Genomic DNA, 16,339 nt, shown 5'->3' on the forward strand with positions numbered 1-16,339 from the left:
TAGAAGAAAATGAAGATACATATTTATCTGATTTGGGGACTATAAATACATAGACATATAAGTGGAATGGAAGAAACTACAAAGCAAAAGATATATAGATTTAACTATATAAAAAGGGAATACTTCTGTATGTCAAGATAATACCCTAAAAATGAAATAGTTGGAACAATAGTAAATAAAATACTGGGAGAAATATTTTAACATATCTGATAGGTAGCAAAGGGGAAATTGCCTCATGTTAGAAAAACCTTACAAATCATTAAAAAAACAGGTAACAACCCAATTGAAAAATAAGCAAAAGACATAGAAAATGCCTAAAAGCAATACTAAGAGACATGAAAAATTTTCAACCCCGCTAATACTCAAAGAATACAAATTAAGATCAGAGTATTATTTTTCATTATGAAGTTGGCAAAGATTTAAAAATATGACTGCTCTGTGTCGGTAAGGTAAATTGGAATAACAAAATGCTCACACTTCCTACTCCTGCTCAGACCTGCACAACTGAGCTTGTCTGAGGTAAGAAAATTGAACAGTTAATAATAGGAGATAAGGTTCTATAGCTCAATGGATTCCAAGGTGAACAGAATAGTGAGCAATCTGGAAACCAGGCCATTGGAGGAATGGTTGAAGGAGTTGAGTGTTTAGCTTGGAGAGTACAACTCTATGGGGAGACATTGAAAAATTATTATGAAGAAGGTATAGATTTACTCTGCTTAATTTTTCTAAAGCAAGGGGAGAAATGGAAGAAAACACACTTTGGCCACATACGAGGAGGATCTTTCCTACAATCAGAGCTGTCCCATGAGTCCCAGAGTGGGCTGACTCATGACATGAGCAGTCTCATCAAACAGAAGCTGATGGGTTTTCTGTCAGGGACGTTCTAGAGGAAGCTTCTTGACTGCTAAGAGTACTCTCAAATTTTTCCTCTATAAAGTCATCTTTTAATAACTGTAGAACTTTCATAACGTGGTTTATTTTAAGAAACTAATTTAAACGATCCCAGACAAGTGGAGATAATGGAAACCTGCAGGGAGTGGGTCTGGTCAAACAGAGTTCAAAAACTCCAGGTACCAACTAATATCAGCAGTGTGGAACTTACACACTTACATGTCTTGAGTCTGCTGAGGTAAGTGGAATAATGGCCCTTTGGTCCTAGAAAGTAGGTCTTCAGTTTTTGTTTTTGTTTTTTTTAAGATTTTATTTATTTATTTGACAGAGAGAGACACAGCGAGAGAGGGAACACAAGCAGGGGGAGTGGGAGAGGGAGAAGCAGGCTCCCCGCAGAGCAGGGAGCCCGATGCGGGACTCGATCCCAGGACCCTGGGATCATGACCTGAGCTGAAGGCAGTCGCTTAACCAACTGAGCCACCCAGGCGCCCCAGTTTTTGTTTTTAAGCATGTGAGTGAGAAGTCTCGGTATAGAATTCTTAAGGTTAAGAATTTTCCCCAAGTTCCTTTTCCCAGATCTGTCCATGTCCAAAAAGAAATGTGGTGCTTCTAGTCATCTTTAGAGAGAGACTGTGGTAGGTCAGATGGTGGCCAGTTCAGCCCTCACACTCGCCAACCTCTGAATCTGGAGATGAAGTATCATAATGTGCTCTGTTCCAAAAGGGACACGAAGATATTTTTAAAGTCTTAACACCTGAGAGTTAACTTGAGTATTTTCAGAACTATTCTGTTTGGCTAACATCAAATGACACCCTTCTAAAGGCATGCAGTTAGATGCCAATGTTTTTCTTTGATATGGGATTTAATGAGGGTAAAATCAAAGCAAAAGTCATATCCCGGAGAGATGTAAAAAATAAGCAGTATGCAGAAAAGAAAAAAATATGTTCGTTTCTTCACAGAATAGGCAATAAGATTCTAGGTTCATAGGAACCTTAAGTTTCTTTCAGCTAACATCACGGCAGCTGAAGGAGAGGCTCGTGCAGATATGAAATGTAAACATTTAATATGGAACGTATTAGCCCTGAAGCAGAAATACTCCACACCTCTCTCATGCACCACCCACAAGCTGCTTCCCTGTTAGTTGTTTGTTCTAATAACAGAGATGAACTCCGTGAGGACAGGGACCTCAGAATCCCCTTCCTTCTCTTCCCCTAACACTCCACATTGAATAGATTTTGAAGGCTACTGATGACGTGGGTTGGCATGAGGAAGATCAAGAGACATTCTGAGATAAAGCATTCATATTGAACTTCATGTTCAGACGTTTCCCCCTAATTTGTCTACTTGGGATTCTGGCTCTTTATAGTTATGGGACTACAATTCATTTAAAATTTCAGCTACATTAGTTGCCACTGCATGTTAGGCTGCTGAAGGGGAACAAGTCATGTGTGGCACAAAGTAGGATCTCAATAAAAGGTGATGAATGCATGAAGACATGTGAGAAGGCTCACGTGCCAGCATCTTTCCCTCAGATATGTAACTCCGGGCTTGCGCTCCAGAAGGGGAAGGCGAGCTAGCTAGCAGTACCTCTGTGTATAGGGTCAGAGTATACTAGGCAAAATTGATTTTTATAGTCTTCAAATTAAACCAATTTATAGTCACTGCTGGTATTTAATAATCCTTTTGTCTGAGAAGAGCATAGAAGAAACAGAAGGGAAATCCCCAATTTTGCTGAGAAAAAAAAACCTTTTATTAAAATTCTATATGACTGGGAAAAAGAATCTTTCTCAGAGAAGAATTTTTAAGAAGGCTCTGAAATTAGGACTTGTGAAGAAAAGTTAATGGAACAGAGGCAAGTTAGCCTAGAGGAGAGAACATTGCTGAGTAACCTGATGTTCTTCACATTCATTCCGTGATCAGCCTATGATGAAATGAAAGCAGACAGTATCGTGATAGGGTTCAGTGATCGTACTGTATGTTTGTCAGTACGTCATTATAATTTTATATTGCTGGACTACTGGGGTAGCACAGTGTTGAGAAAAGTGCATTGGATTTGGGGCCAGGAAAATTGGGTCCTAGATACTCTCTAGCTCTATCACATAATAGTTGTGTGACTCTTGAATAAGTCACTTAATGCTCTAAGATTCGGTTTCTCCAACTCTAATGTGTGAGAGAGGCAGGGATTGTTCTACTTTCTTCTTGGTGCTATTCAGAGGGTCAAATGAGATAATGGCTCTTAAAACTCTCTATTATCTATAAAGTCCCAGCCACAGTGGGCCACAGTGTTCTTATAAAATTAAGTGTTTAGACAGGATTGAAGTTGTGGGCACTCCTTCCCCAGAGGTCTTTAAACCTAGAGCATCTTCTAGTTCATATGGCTTTGCCACAGGCTCTCTAACGGTAGGGAGAATGAAGCAGATTACTTCAAAATGTTATTCTGCCCCAGGATTCTTAGCAGCTGCTGATCCCTCAGGTTACTGTGTCAGAACAGTCAATGTGATGAAGGTTGTTTCCTTCTTTTCTAATTTTTGACAGTTTTCCCTTCAAATGGAATCGAATGAGACACATAGGGCAGGACACTGGGATGTGAGCAAACACCTGCTCTTGGTTTGACTTTTCCCTAAAACATGTTTTTAGTCCTGTTTTTTGATGCAAGTTAACTTCTTTGGCCCAGCTTCATGTTGTTTCCCTGTTTGTTGAAAGACACTGGAGATATTTATGTCTTGGGTAGAACCAATTCCCTAGAGGACAATGCTCATTGATTCGTGATTACATCAGGCATTGGGCAGATTCTTTCCTTTGTGGATGATGGAGATGCCACAAAGGTTCTCTTTGACTTATCTAGAATGGGAACTATTATTGTCTTGGGTGTAAATGGTCAGTTTTCCTTCCAGGAAGGTGAGAAACCAGGGAACAGGACAGAGGATGGATTTGCAGATGGAGATTTTCTGGAGAACAACTAGCCCAATATTACTGCCACGTCCTCTTACAGCACATCCTCTTTGTGTGGCCTTTTAGTGGCCTGAAGAAGCTACTTGGCTGTTGACCATAGACTCCAACAATGAAGTAGAAGTGGGGGAAGGAGAATGGAAGAGCATAAACGAATTTTAGAGTTCAGTGGGAAGCAGAACTCTTTTAGCTCACCCGCCTACTGAGTGAGAAACGTGGGGCCCCTCTAGGTTGGCCATGGCCACTCACCCTCTGAGTAATAGGCTACCTCCTAACAACCCTGTCCTCGGTCAAGCCAGACGAGCCTTTGGAAAATGAGTTCTTTTTGTGGTAAAATCTTTCTCTTTTAAATTGCACTCCCTGGTTTGCTGTCACTTTAGAGGATCTAGGCTAAATCTATTTTCTTTCACTTCACAGTCCTTGAAGTATCTGAAGAAAGTCTTCACGACTTGCCTTACTTTTCCTCTCTGAATGAAATCTCCCTATTACCTTCAGCCATTCCTTACAGAATATGTATTCTAGACACAGAACCCCATCCTCTTGTACACATTGCAGTTTTCGAAGCTTCCCTTCTCCTATCCTATAGGGTAGATAGGGCACCCACCTTTTGTCTGATTCCAAGAATGGGAACTATTTCTCACTTGGAGAGTTGAGACTCAAGTGGTGGATCTAATGATTGGCTCACTTACTGAAATGACAAACAAGAACCTTCATTTGTGGACTCGGATGCCCAGACTGTGCCTGATTAGTGGCCCTAGGGGGGCTTCGTGTGCGATGCCTGACATTCTTGAGCCCCGAGATCTCATGAAGATACCTTTCCAGAGATTTCAAATATACCCAGCCCTGCTGACAACTCCAAGAGAATAAGAATTACCCCCTTGTTCTCAACCAGTCATAAAGGTTTGCTGGCATCTCTCTACTCCTGAAACGCCAGGCCAAAATGTCTAACTGGTGGCTTGAATGGCACACTGACTTGCTCTATCTCCTCTTTCTGGTTCCTCCAGACAAGAGCAATTACAGGTTTCTCAGCTCCCAGAGCTTTCCATCCTCTTCTGAATTAATATGGCTCCAGGCTGCAGCGAGGAACTAGCAGACACACAGAATCTGGCCCCAGAGGCTTATAAAACAGAGAAGGAGACACCAAAGGCTGAAATCACTTCCTTGCATTTCCTTTCATCCTTTCCTGCACAGTCTGCTTCACCAAAACCATACCCTTCCTGTGAGACCCCCATCTCAGAACCACCGAGGGCTCCTGCATGCATTTGTAGTTACTGAGCAGAGCGCTGGGGGCGCTGAACGTATGCACAACAGCCTCTGCTGGGGGCTTACAGTGCAAGATGGCGCAACACAGGGTCCGAGCCACGGGGGTCTAGAACGGGAGAGGTGTCACATTAGCAGTAGTTTACAGGACAGAAACAGGCTTAGAGAACTAAGTGAAGGGCTCAAAGCTCCACAGTGAAGTAAGGGCAGGATTAGGGCTGGAATCCAGTTCTCCTGACTTCCAATCCAAAACTCTCTTTAAGATGACATATGTAACGTCATATGTGCCTGTCTGTATTTCTACTTATATACATATGCATATGCATGGGTGTGTGAAATTTTCACTTGTAGAAAGCTGTATTTCACCCACATGCTCTAATTTGATTCTCACAATCACCCCATCTGACAGGTAAGGGAGCCGCACGAGTAAATGGAAGCAACTGGATTCATAGGCAGGCCTTCTGATTCTGGCTCCCTCTTCTTCTGAGTGTATAACATTGTTATTTGATCTCAGTGGCCATTACCAAATCCCTCTTCAGGACCCCTGTGGAATGAAATTCTCTTTTTCCCTGTCCCTCTCCGACATTCTCAACAAAACCATAACACAACTTCTCACTGCGATGGTGACAAGGTGAGGTACAAGACAGTATAATTGGAACATACGGCATATGAGTAGCCAGGGGGAGTCATCTCAGTCACTCTGATGGACAGGTATAGGCAGGAGGGGCCGAGGTGTGGCCAGGTTCAAGTGTCAGGGAAATAATCCTGGAGGCAGGGGCATAGAGTGGAGTAAACAGTGTTGGAGGGCCATGCCCTTGGTTGGTGGGGGAACAAACTCATAAAATGATGCTACCCTCTGACTACATCTCCTCCTGTTTCATGGTTTTGCATTTATACCATTTTTATTATAATCTTAACAAGTGTCTTAGCAACACATTATCTTAAAAATCCGAGAAGACTCTGCTTTGGAAGAACATCTTAGAGATGTTACAAAGAGAGCAATTGTTCCCCTCTTCCTCCCCAGCCAGCTAAAGTCCCAAGCTGAGGAAAAGGAAGGCAATGGGTATTTACTGCACACCTCCTATGTGGCAAGAACTTTACTTGGATTACCTTGTTTACTCCTCTCCTCATGAGATGAAGAAACTGAGACTGTATTATAGAGGTTATGTAATTTGCTTAGGGACACACAGCCAGCAAGTGGCCCGTTAGACTAAGGCATTTGGCCGGTTCCTTCCACACAGTACACATGGTCTTCTCAACGTTGGGCAGGCTCAGCTCCTAATCTCTGGCTCCAGAGGACCCTGAACGATCACAGTCACTGCTTGAGGTGTCAGCCCTTCTGCCAGAAATGACTTTGCGGGTCACTAGTGAATGGCAGTGGGAAATTTAAACATACTCATAGGATCCTCAGAGAATCAGACCCAGGATGAGAACTTTAGAGCTGGAAGGGACCCTACCAAACATAAAGCAACTCTTGAATTTTGCAGGTAAGAACACTGAGGCCAAGGGATTAGGATTGAAGGATCTACCCAGGTCAAACAATTATTTAGTGAAGCTGGGACCAGAACTGGTTCTCCTGCCTAGGATAAAGACCAGGAATTCAGCACACTAGTCATGAATGACTGGTAAATAGAGATGGGATAAAATACTCAAGAGAGTCTCCTAATACAGGTAGGATTGAGGGGAAAGAAAAGTACATGTAGCCAGAGAAAAGAGCCAGTATGTGAACCAAGACTGAAAATACAGATCTAGGGTGGGCTAAAGAGACTCAGTAAGTCACTTCCCAGATTGTGTTTTGTTCCCATTGCACATACAGTTGGAAGCCAAATGCAAGCCACCAAGGTTGCTGTGAAAACAGCGAACAATTATAGCGCAAATAGTTGTGGGCAGCTGTGGGAGTGCAAGCCACCTGCTCCAAGTTTACAGCTTTGTTAAACTTGGTAAACATTAAAAATGGAATAGGAATACTCCCAGTCTGTACAGTGTCCCACACCCTTCCTGGGAGGCCTTATTCGGGAGCTGACCAGGCTCTTCTCCCTGTGGCCTAGAGCTGCTTTCTCTTGGTAGAGGTCAGTGTTGTCAACAGTCTCTGGTAAAGACCGAGGGAGGTAGGGAGTATCACAGAATCATATATTTATAGAGTTTGAGGGAGTCACAGAGCCCCCAGAATATAATGTCTCTTCTAATGTTCAGATAAGGAAACTTAAGATCCAAGAGGTTATGTGTCCAAAGTTATAAATTTAGGGGCAGCATAGACTTTTGATCTCTGAACTTCGAACCCTTTGTCCCCATGAGGTTTGTAGATGCTGACAAATGGAGTTATAGCATTACAGAATGTTGCAGCTGAAAGGGGCATGGCTCTCAACCCCCAGGGTTTTCGGTTGTCACATGACTAGGTGGTGCTATTGACATTTAGTGGGCAGGGACCCAGGATGCAAATAAGTAGCTTGAAATGAGATCATTCTTCGAAATGAATTGTCTTGCCCAGATACCAAAATGCCCTTGTTGAGAAATATTTTGTCTACCATTTGACTTTACAGTTGAGGAATCTAAGCCTAGAACCGGGACGGGCTTGACAAGGGTCCCAAAGGGAGTCAGCAGTCCTCTGACTCCATCCCACTGAGCCCCCGAGTGAATTAGCAGCAGGAAAGGGACAGTAGATCCTTCCCTTCCCAGCTCCTGCTGCAATTGCTCTTAAGCTATTTCTTGGTCTGCACTTACTTGGACTTGAGGCCCTCCTGTCCATAGGGCTGCAGCAGATACTGGTGCACGAGCTTATCCCTGAGAGTCCCAGCCAGTTTGATTTTCTTTCTTGATCGGTGCAGGTTGATGATAAAAAGTGTAATGGACCCTCGAACATAGTTGTGGCTGAGATGGAGAGGGAGAAGGGTAAGATGGACATAAAGTTGTCAGTTAGGTGCTGCTAAATAATTTATAGACTGCACCAGACAGGACTGCCCCAGGAAAGGGCACTTATTTTATGATTCTTGGCCACCCCTGACCTTCAAAGACAGGAAGGCCTTGTTATTGTTTGTGGTTTCTTGCAGAGAAGATACCCGTTTCCTACCACACTCCTTTTGTTTTTGTTTAAATGTATCCCAATGATTTTAGAAAACAAAATATCTTTTTCTGAGTGTGAAAATAAAACATGCTGACTGCAGGGGGAAAAAAAGGAAAACTACGGAGAAATACAAAGAAGAAAAAGAAAATTCTCCCATAATCCAAGTATCTTGAGATATGATAAAATTTTGGTAAACATCCTTCCAGTATTTTTTGTTTATTAATTCAATATTAATTCAAATATTTACTGAGTACTTTGACATATACATATATATTTCTCAGTTTTCATCTAATTGAGACCACATTGTTTTTATAGTTCGTGAACACCTTAAACATATTTTCATCGTATTATGTTATTGTATTTTCTTCTACTTACAGAAGAATGCTAAATTCTTTTATTATAGAAATGTAACATAATTTATTTAGTTAACCCCCTACCTTTGGAGACTTACATTTTTTCAAAATTTGCCATAACAAAATTACATAATGCTATTATATAAACTTTTTGCATCTCACCATTATTTCTGATAAAGTCCTGGAAGTTGGACACATTAGGTCTAGGGGAAGGAACATGGCATGATTCCTAACCAAATCTTCTGGTTCATTCCCGGTGATGCCCTTCCCTGTGGGAAGATTTTCTGTCCTTGCTGTGTTGAAACCTAGGGATCACACGATTGGTTTTGGCCAATGAAATGTGGGTGGACATGTTAAAATCTCTGTGCAGAAGTTTTAAGAGGCAGCCTGTGTTTTGCCATGACTCTTTTCCCTGTGCCAGAAGACCAACGATGTTCTTGACAGAGGTTACTCTATTGACCTGCATCCTGGCATGAAGATGATTTGGAGCAGAGCTACAGCTGAGCCATGACAGATAAGTAGTATGCATGAGAAATACACTTTCTTATCGAAAGCCATGGAGAGTTGTTGGTCCTCCATGATCACGGCATAACCTTGCCTATCCTGACTGATACACACATTTTGCTAACACTGATGTTAACTGCCTAAAAAGCTTGTACCAGTTTGCTCTGTTCAGCTATCTATAAGAGCACCCATTTCCTCATACCCTTAAGAATAATGGATATTAACCTTTTAAAATACGTTTATCAACTGGAGAGGTGATAGTGGGATTTCGATGTTGTATTAATTTGTATTTTAAAAAAAATTCATGCTGAGATGCAGCATTGTTTTCATTTGCCTGTTTGCCATTTCATCTCTTCTTTTGTAAACTGACTATTCATGTCCTTTGCACATTTTCTTATTGATTTATAAAAACTATTTATTAAAGATAGTGATCCTTTGTCTGCATGTATGTTACAAAGTTTCCCCCAGGTTTCTTTGACCAATTCAGTTTGTTTACATTGTATTCTGATGTATAAAAGTTAAAAACTCTTAGGTAGTCAAATTTATTGATCTTTTTTATTTCTGCTTTTGCTGTTTTACCTACACCAAGGTTATAAAACTATTCACATTTTGGAATCCTTTTAAACCAGCACAGGATGTTCAGAAGCCTGGAAGAACTATATGCCTACATGCAAGAGCCTTTCAGCATGTATCAACAAAACTATAATCATTTCCTTCTTTCTTGTAGGAAAAAAGACTTTGTTTCTAAGGGGTCCCCTAGGGCCCCATCTGGATGGGTTAATGAGAGGAAACAGAAGAAATGACCCAGTCCTGCCTTCAAAGGAGGAGTTCAGAGAAACTCTAAGTCAACTTTGCCCAGAGGAAAATATCATTCCTTGCAGAAACAGCATCCCTTGGCCTCTGGGTCACTCACCTCTGCTTCTAAAGGTGTTAATTAAGAGTTGAGTGACTAAGGGCAGGTCAACATGATAACTTGGGTTGTTTTGCTTTTTAATAAAACAGTTGCTAGGACTCATCCTGAAGATTTTGATTCCATCCGTTTGTGATGGGGGCTAGGAATGTGTGTGTGTGTGTGTGTGTGTGTGTGTGTGAATCTTTCTAGGATATTTGGTAGATGAGTTGGGTTTGGAAACCACTTGCCTAGAGCAATCCATTAGGGTTAGGAGAATTCCCAAAGTATATTCCATTGACTGTGTGTCAGATAATTTTTCTTGCATCTGTAGGAGGGCACATTATTATGTTCAAAGGCTTTCTGAATGCCTGCATTGATATTCTGATAAATTATTATATGACTTTTCTCTCTGGTTCCTCCTCCTCTGGTCCTTCTTAATCTTCTGAAGCATGTGAAGTAGTTTTTAGAGACAGCTGAGTTAGGTCAGAAGAGAATGTCCATTTACTGAGCAGACTTGTGTCACCAGAGCTCGGAAGAAAGATGCCGCTAGCCTGTGTCAGCATTTACTGTCAGTAAAAGAACACCAACTATATTCCATTGGTGGGCTTTAAGCTTCGCTTTGCTGAGGAAATTGAGCAAAACACCATTAACTACAGGTACTCTGGGCTTCAGTGTGAGCAAAAGTAAGCATGCATGGGTACCAATTTTGCCAGACTGTGGTAAACTCTTTTGCTAACTCCCATCAGATAATCTTCTCAAAAGCGAGCAGTGGAGCGGGGAGAGCCTCGTGCAGTTTTCCCTCTGCAGAGCTGGGGCAGAACTAGCCCTGGGAGACTGCAGAGGAGAAGGGTAGGATGTGGGGAAGTGGTGGGTGGGAGGGAGACCTGAAATCACAGCACTGCTGCAGGGAAAGCTGTCTTTTCAAGCTGCTTGGCAATGGTCTGATTTCCACTTACGTAGTTCCCCTGGGGGAGAAAAACCGGTACCGAAAGCCAGCTCAGAGACCCATGTGCAGAGGCTCTCACAGAATTCATGGAGCCTCCTCAGGTAGGAACTGGCATTGAAGACTGCCTCAGCCGTCCCTTCTCCTGCTTGGCTGAGGGGCAAGAATATTAAGCAGAGGTCGTTTGGCTGCAAAGATACATTCTTGGCTCGGGAGTGTAGGCACCAACCTGAAAGCACTGTGTCGAAGATCCAGATTTCTGAAGAATATATATTCTCTGCCCACAAAAAAATAATCTTGGAGGAGTATCTGTTGCCTAAGAAGATGGGGTCTGACTGAAAGCATGGTTAACAGGCAATCACTCATCTTCTGATGTCAAGTCCAGGTGGATTTTGGTTCTCTTAGCAAATGTCCCTTTCTGTCTGGTAAAACATCTATCTTACTCCATGTCTCACTCATGGTGAGACTTCTTCCCCAGTAGAGAATCCATGCATCTGGAGTTCATCTTTCTGGCTGTTCTTTTGCTGCCTGACATCTTCTCTGTGATGCCATGGGGGTAGGAGGAAGTGAGTCAGGGAACGGAGGCTCCAAGTGGAGTATCCTGGATGTAAGAGGTGGGGGACATCATATGGAGAGATGCGTCTTGACTTCCAGATAAAAAAACAGTCACTGTTCTAGAAATGTCTCCAGTGAAGCTGGGAGACAAGGAAAGGGAATAGAAGACGGTGCTTTGGAATCCATGGTCATTTCCAGTGAAAGTCCATGTGTTTGGGAACTGGGTTGGTCCATTGTCCCCAAATCTAACTCAAAGTTTTTGGGTTCGGTAAAAGTCAGGCCATGTTTTGCCAAACATTTTTTCCCCTAATTTCAAAGCCCCTGTGTATTTTAAGGGAAATTTAATCCACATGTTTCTGATTCATTTACACTTAACTCATCAAAATATTGTTTTGTAAGAGTCATTTGATGTCCAAGAAGCCTCAGGAACCTTTTTTATGAGCCTTTAAAAGGATTTCTTCTAAAAAACAGGAAGTCATGTTTTGCCAATAATAAACAAACTTGAACCCCAAAAGGCTCAATTTTGCTTCAATATCCACCAGGTTCCAGTTGGTTCTGAACTTGGCTAAGGACCTCAGCTCCTCCCTAGAAACATACATTATTTCAGCAGAATAGTTTATAAAGACAAAGTTTCCCAGTCAAAACATATTTGTTCTCTGAACAAGAAGATTTGAGGTGAGAACTGCCATGCTGCCGGGCTCCTGACTTGTTGACTCTAGAACAGAAGGCAGCAGAGCACCTGCTGGTGTTGGTTTGCATTTCGAACTTTTGATCCTAAATCAATCATAAAACACAACACTCTCCTAGGTCAGAAACAAACTGCAATGTAAGAGAGTGCCATGAAAGGCAGAGAGGTATTCAAATAGAGGTTGCATAACTGCCAAGGAGATTGTAAAAGAAAATTCTGTTGTATTGGACATTGGGCCAAAAGATCTCTAAGGGTTCTTCCCAAGTGTAAAAATCTTTGCATTATTAATGTTGTTATTATTTGCATATAGGGGTGATACCATAAAGCTTTTGGAATTCGATATGATAATATAAGTGCAGATATCTGGCAAGATGCTTGGCACACAGCAAGTGCTCAGTATACACTGGAGTGCAGGAGTTGTTTCAATAGACAGTCTCTCTGGGTTGTTCTACTGGTAAGTTTATACTTTCTCACCCAATCCCTGCTTTGACCAAGGATATATATTTTCAGAGTATTGGTCAAGAGTGAACAGTGTGAAGCCAACATGCCCACTCTGGGACATTTCTGTGACCTTGAGCTTGTTGACCATGAATAAACTAAGTGAATCAGTAGTGCTTCCTCATGGCTGTTGTGAATCATGAGGGGGCGCAGACAGGGCACACAGCTTCCCAGGGAGAAGGAGAAGAGACACTTGTCCTATCTTTGTGCCTACCTATTTGGGGCACCTGACACCCACAGACATGGAGGAGACCGGCATTCCCAGCCAGCTCAGTGCATCTGTTGTGGGCTTACTTTTCTAATAGGAACAAAAAGACCGTCCCCTCTGTTATTATCATTATGGCCATATGTGCAAGAGATCAGTCAAGTCTCGTCTTCCTTTCTTAATGGGGAAGAGGGGTGCTATAACAGAAGCGCAGTGGCACCGTTTCCCTAGAGAGGTTCTGAAGTGAATTCCCACAGAAAGCAGAGAGCTGGTGATTAGAGAGCATATTAAATCCAGATGATTTTGGTTAACTTGTTTGAGCTCTCCTGCTAGGGAATGGTAGAATTCTTAGCCATTCTACCACACCACCTCCTTCTGGATGATTGCTGATATCAAAGGGGAAGAGAGTGAGAGCTGTAAATCATCCATGAGGTCCTGATGTCCTATTTCTGCATTCATTCATCCATCCATCCATCCAACATTTGCTGAGATCTTCATGCCAGTCACCATATTAGATACCGAGAATACAAAAATGAATGAGACACTGGCCCTGAGTTCATGGTATGTTCAGAATATTAGTGACAACTCCCCACAAGCATGTCAAAGAATGTGAGGATGAGCAATGGGATGAGACTATGTGAGGAGCCCTCTGTGAGGACACCCAAATCCTGCTAAGCCCATGGCTACTGACATTTTCCCCCTGGTTCCTCAGACCGATAGTATAAAGGGCACAACTGATGTGCTTCCCAACAGAGACAAAAGGTGCCAAGGGTAATACTTCTTTCTCGAAGCTGGGGGTCCTCCTTTTGAGTGGTTACCTCAGGGCCAGGGTGGAGACAAGGAGTACAATGTATCCTTGTGTGGTGATCAGATAACTCCAGCCAAAGCCATAAAGCAGTCACTCTCTGTCAGGTATTGGATTGAGCTTCCTGTTGAGCAAAAGGGACGTTGAAAGCCTCTGGCCTCGGCCCAAACCAGCCTCCTCTCATCCACAATAGGCACTTGTATCTACAGACAAGACAACTGGCCCCTGGCCCCACTATATTCAGAGTGATTCTTTGAAAAATCTTATCATGATAAATTAATTGACTTGGCTCCTCTCTCATCAAGGAAGGGGAAGGAGCGTCTGTTGTAACCTGACCACTGGAGCTCTTTGTGCTATCCATTGCCCATGATCAGCCCCTGATAGGCCCACCGGAATGAAGGTCTGGCTGGAGGCACTGGCTTCCTCCTCCCCTCCTCCACCTGCACTAAGAGAAAGAGTTCTTTTTCAGAGCTGCCTACTCTGCTCCTTAAACAGGAAGTGATCTAAGAAAGCCGTATTTGGTCAGATGGGTTTGGCTTTAGGCTCAGTTTTCAATTTTTACCTTCTGATCTTCATGTTTTAAAATTTTATCTGCCTCACCTTATTTACTTAATGATAATTATTTTTCCTGTTTATTTACAGACAACTTCAATGACAACCAGTGCTTCGGATCAAAAAGAGAAGGATAACCACGCATTACCACACTGATTGTTCTGAGTTCAGCCCTGTAAAAAAGGAAGCCTAGATTTTATTTAACCTCATAAGATTTAAAATCGCTGGAAAGATTTCTGAAATTCTGAAAATGTTTCTAAAGCTGGCGTGACTACCTTTGGGCTTTCCAGCTTGGGACACACAGGTCTAGGGCTAGGTTTCTAGTGGGAGAGCTCTCCAGCATACACCTTAGAAATGTAGACTTACTTCCTCAAGCTCAGCTGCTGGATCATAGGAACAAATTTTATATCTCTAGCTTGGTTCAGGGGTAGGTACACACAAAAGCTTCATGGGCATTACATCAACTGGTACAGAGAAAATGCTCAAAGAAGTTTGTTGGATGAAGAAGTAAATGAACAAATGGCATGTGTTTTTATGAACTTTTTGTGCATCAATCCTCTGAGAGTGAGAAAATGGTTTCACTTGGAGAAAAAGCTATTTATCAGAGGTCCTTTGAAACCTGCAAAGAGCAGGTATAATGATTCCAGAAGCAGTTTACAGTCAGTCTTAACAAGGGTCCCAAATGGTATGGAATTCTAGGAGGGGCCTGAAGCCTGAAGCCCCTCGGGAGTGGCTTCCTCTGACATCTCTCTGAGGACTTACTTGTGGTGGTTTGTGCAGTGTGCATAAATCCTTAGTTTGTCCCGGATCACTCGGCCTGGCCGTGGCTTCCGTTGGAGCCCGGCCACATGCACAGCCAAGACTTTGGGGCCGATCAGGCGCTTGTAAAGGAGAGAGAGCCAGTAGTCCTGAGGAGAATAGAGAGGTGGAAAGTCAGAGAAAGAAGCATGTTGAGTATCTTGAGTAAACATACCAACACACAGGCCAGAAACCACTTCTTACCAGGGGTACAGTGAATCATGACTAAAGAGACCCTAATCCTGTAAGCCTGTCAACCCAATCCGGTGCTCACCTTGGGTTGATAATGAAATGGGCACAGTCTAAAGTGGCCTTTTCAACTGACCAAATAGGGAAATTTAAGTAGGGTGGACTCAGACGGGCATGCAATACAAATGAATCAAAGTTTTTCACATATGAAATAATAACCTATCAGGGCCTTACATCTTTGACTTTCTTTTCCTATGACTTTACTTTCATACTGGTTTATGACTTGTGTTTAACTGTAGAATAGAAGATTTCCAATCTTTAGGATTGTCATCAATATAAGAATCCAAATGTCATCCTCCAAATATTGTCACTAAAGACTATTAGTGTGATGGGAGGGGGATGAAGGTCCTCCAGGCAAGAGACCAGGGTCCTGAATTCCATAGTCAGAAACACAAACAGAAGAATGTTTGCAAACCATGGTGCTACTTCTTGGTCATCCTCAATAATTCTAAAATAAAAAGAATAATTCTAAACTAAAAGAATGTGATGCTTTTAACCATTCTGGCATCCATTTGTAACTGATTAATAAATATTCAATCTGTGACCCACACATGTATTTGAACTTACAAAAGCCTATTCACTGCCATCTTAATTTCTATGGTATTTGCTATTATCATATTTTATTTTTATACTTGATACAAGATATATTATGTATTTGTTTTGCATTTGTTCTTATATCCGATTATGGGGTAATGACTTCAGTGTTTATAATTCTCCATGTAAAAAAGGGCTTCCTAATTTGTTTGGGGGCTTCCTCCCTCCCCCCAGTTCTGGAATTCCATAATCATGCCGTTCAGTGTGAGCATGCTACTCAAGGTCTTAAAGACATCATGCATGTTTTCTCAGCCTTCATCTTTCCAGGCAGAACCTTTTAATGATCTTCTTTTTTTTCCCCTTGTGTGGTCATCTATAACATCAGCTGCTTAAAAATGTCTGTTGAGGGGCGCCTGGGTGGCTCAGTTGGTTAAGCGACTGCCTTCAGCTCGGGTCATGATCCTGGAGTCCCGGGATCGAGTCCCGCATCGGGCTCCCTGCTCGGCGGGGGGTCTGCTTCTCCCTCTGACCCTCCCCCCTCTCGTGTGCTCTCTCTCTCTCTCATTCTCTCTGTCTCAAATAAATAAATAAAATCTTAAAAA

General features: G+C 42.4%; 1 protein-coding gene across 1 annotated transcript in view; it reads right to left on the reverse strand.

Annotated features, from left to right (window-relative positions):
- HPSE2 (heparanase 2 (inactive)) overlaps positions 1–16,339 on the reverse strand; it is a 683,675-nt gene that overhangs the window by 12,105 nt on the left and 655,231 nt on the right. Inside the window, exons 11-12 of the mRNA XM_021699985.1 lie at positions 14,919–15,064; positions 7,822–7,968 (exon numbers count right to left, since the gene is read on the reverse strand). Of these exons, the coding sequence (XP_021555660.1) occupies positions 7,822–7,968; positions 14,919–15,064 (293 nt within the window). The remainder of the gene's footprint in view (positions 1–7,821; positions 7,969–14,918; positions 15,065–16,339) is intronic.

This window comes from Neomonachus schauinslandi, chromosome 6 (genome assembly GCF_002201575.2).
Source record: "Neomonachus schauinslandi chromosome 6, ASM220157v2, whole genome shotgun sequence".
Taxonomy (NCBI): Eukaryota; Metazoa; Chordata; class Mammalia; order Carnivora; family Phocidae; genus Neomonachus; species Neomonachus schauinslandi.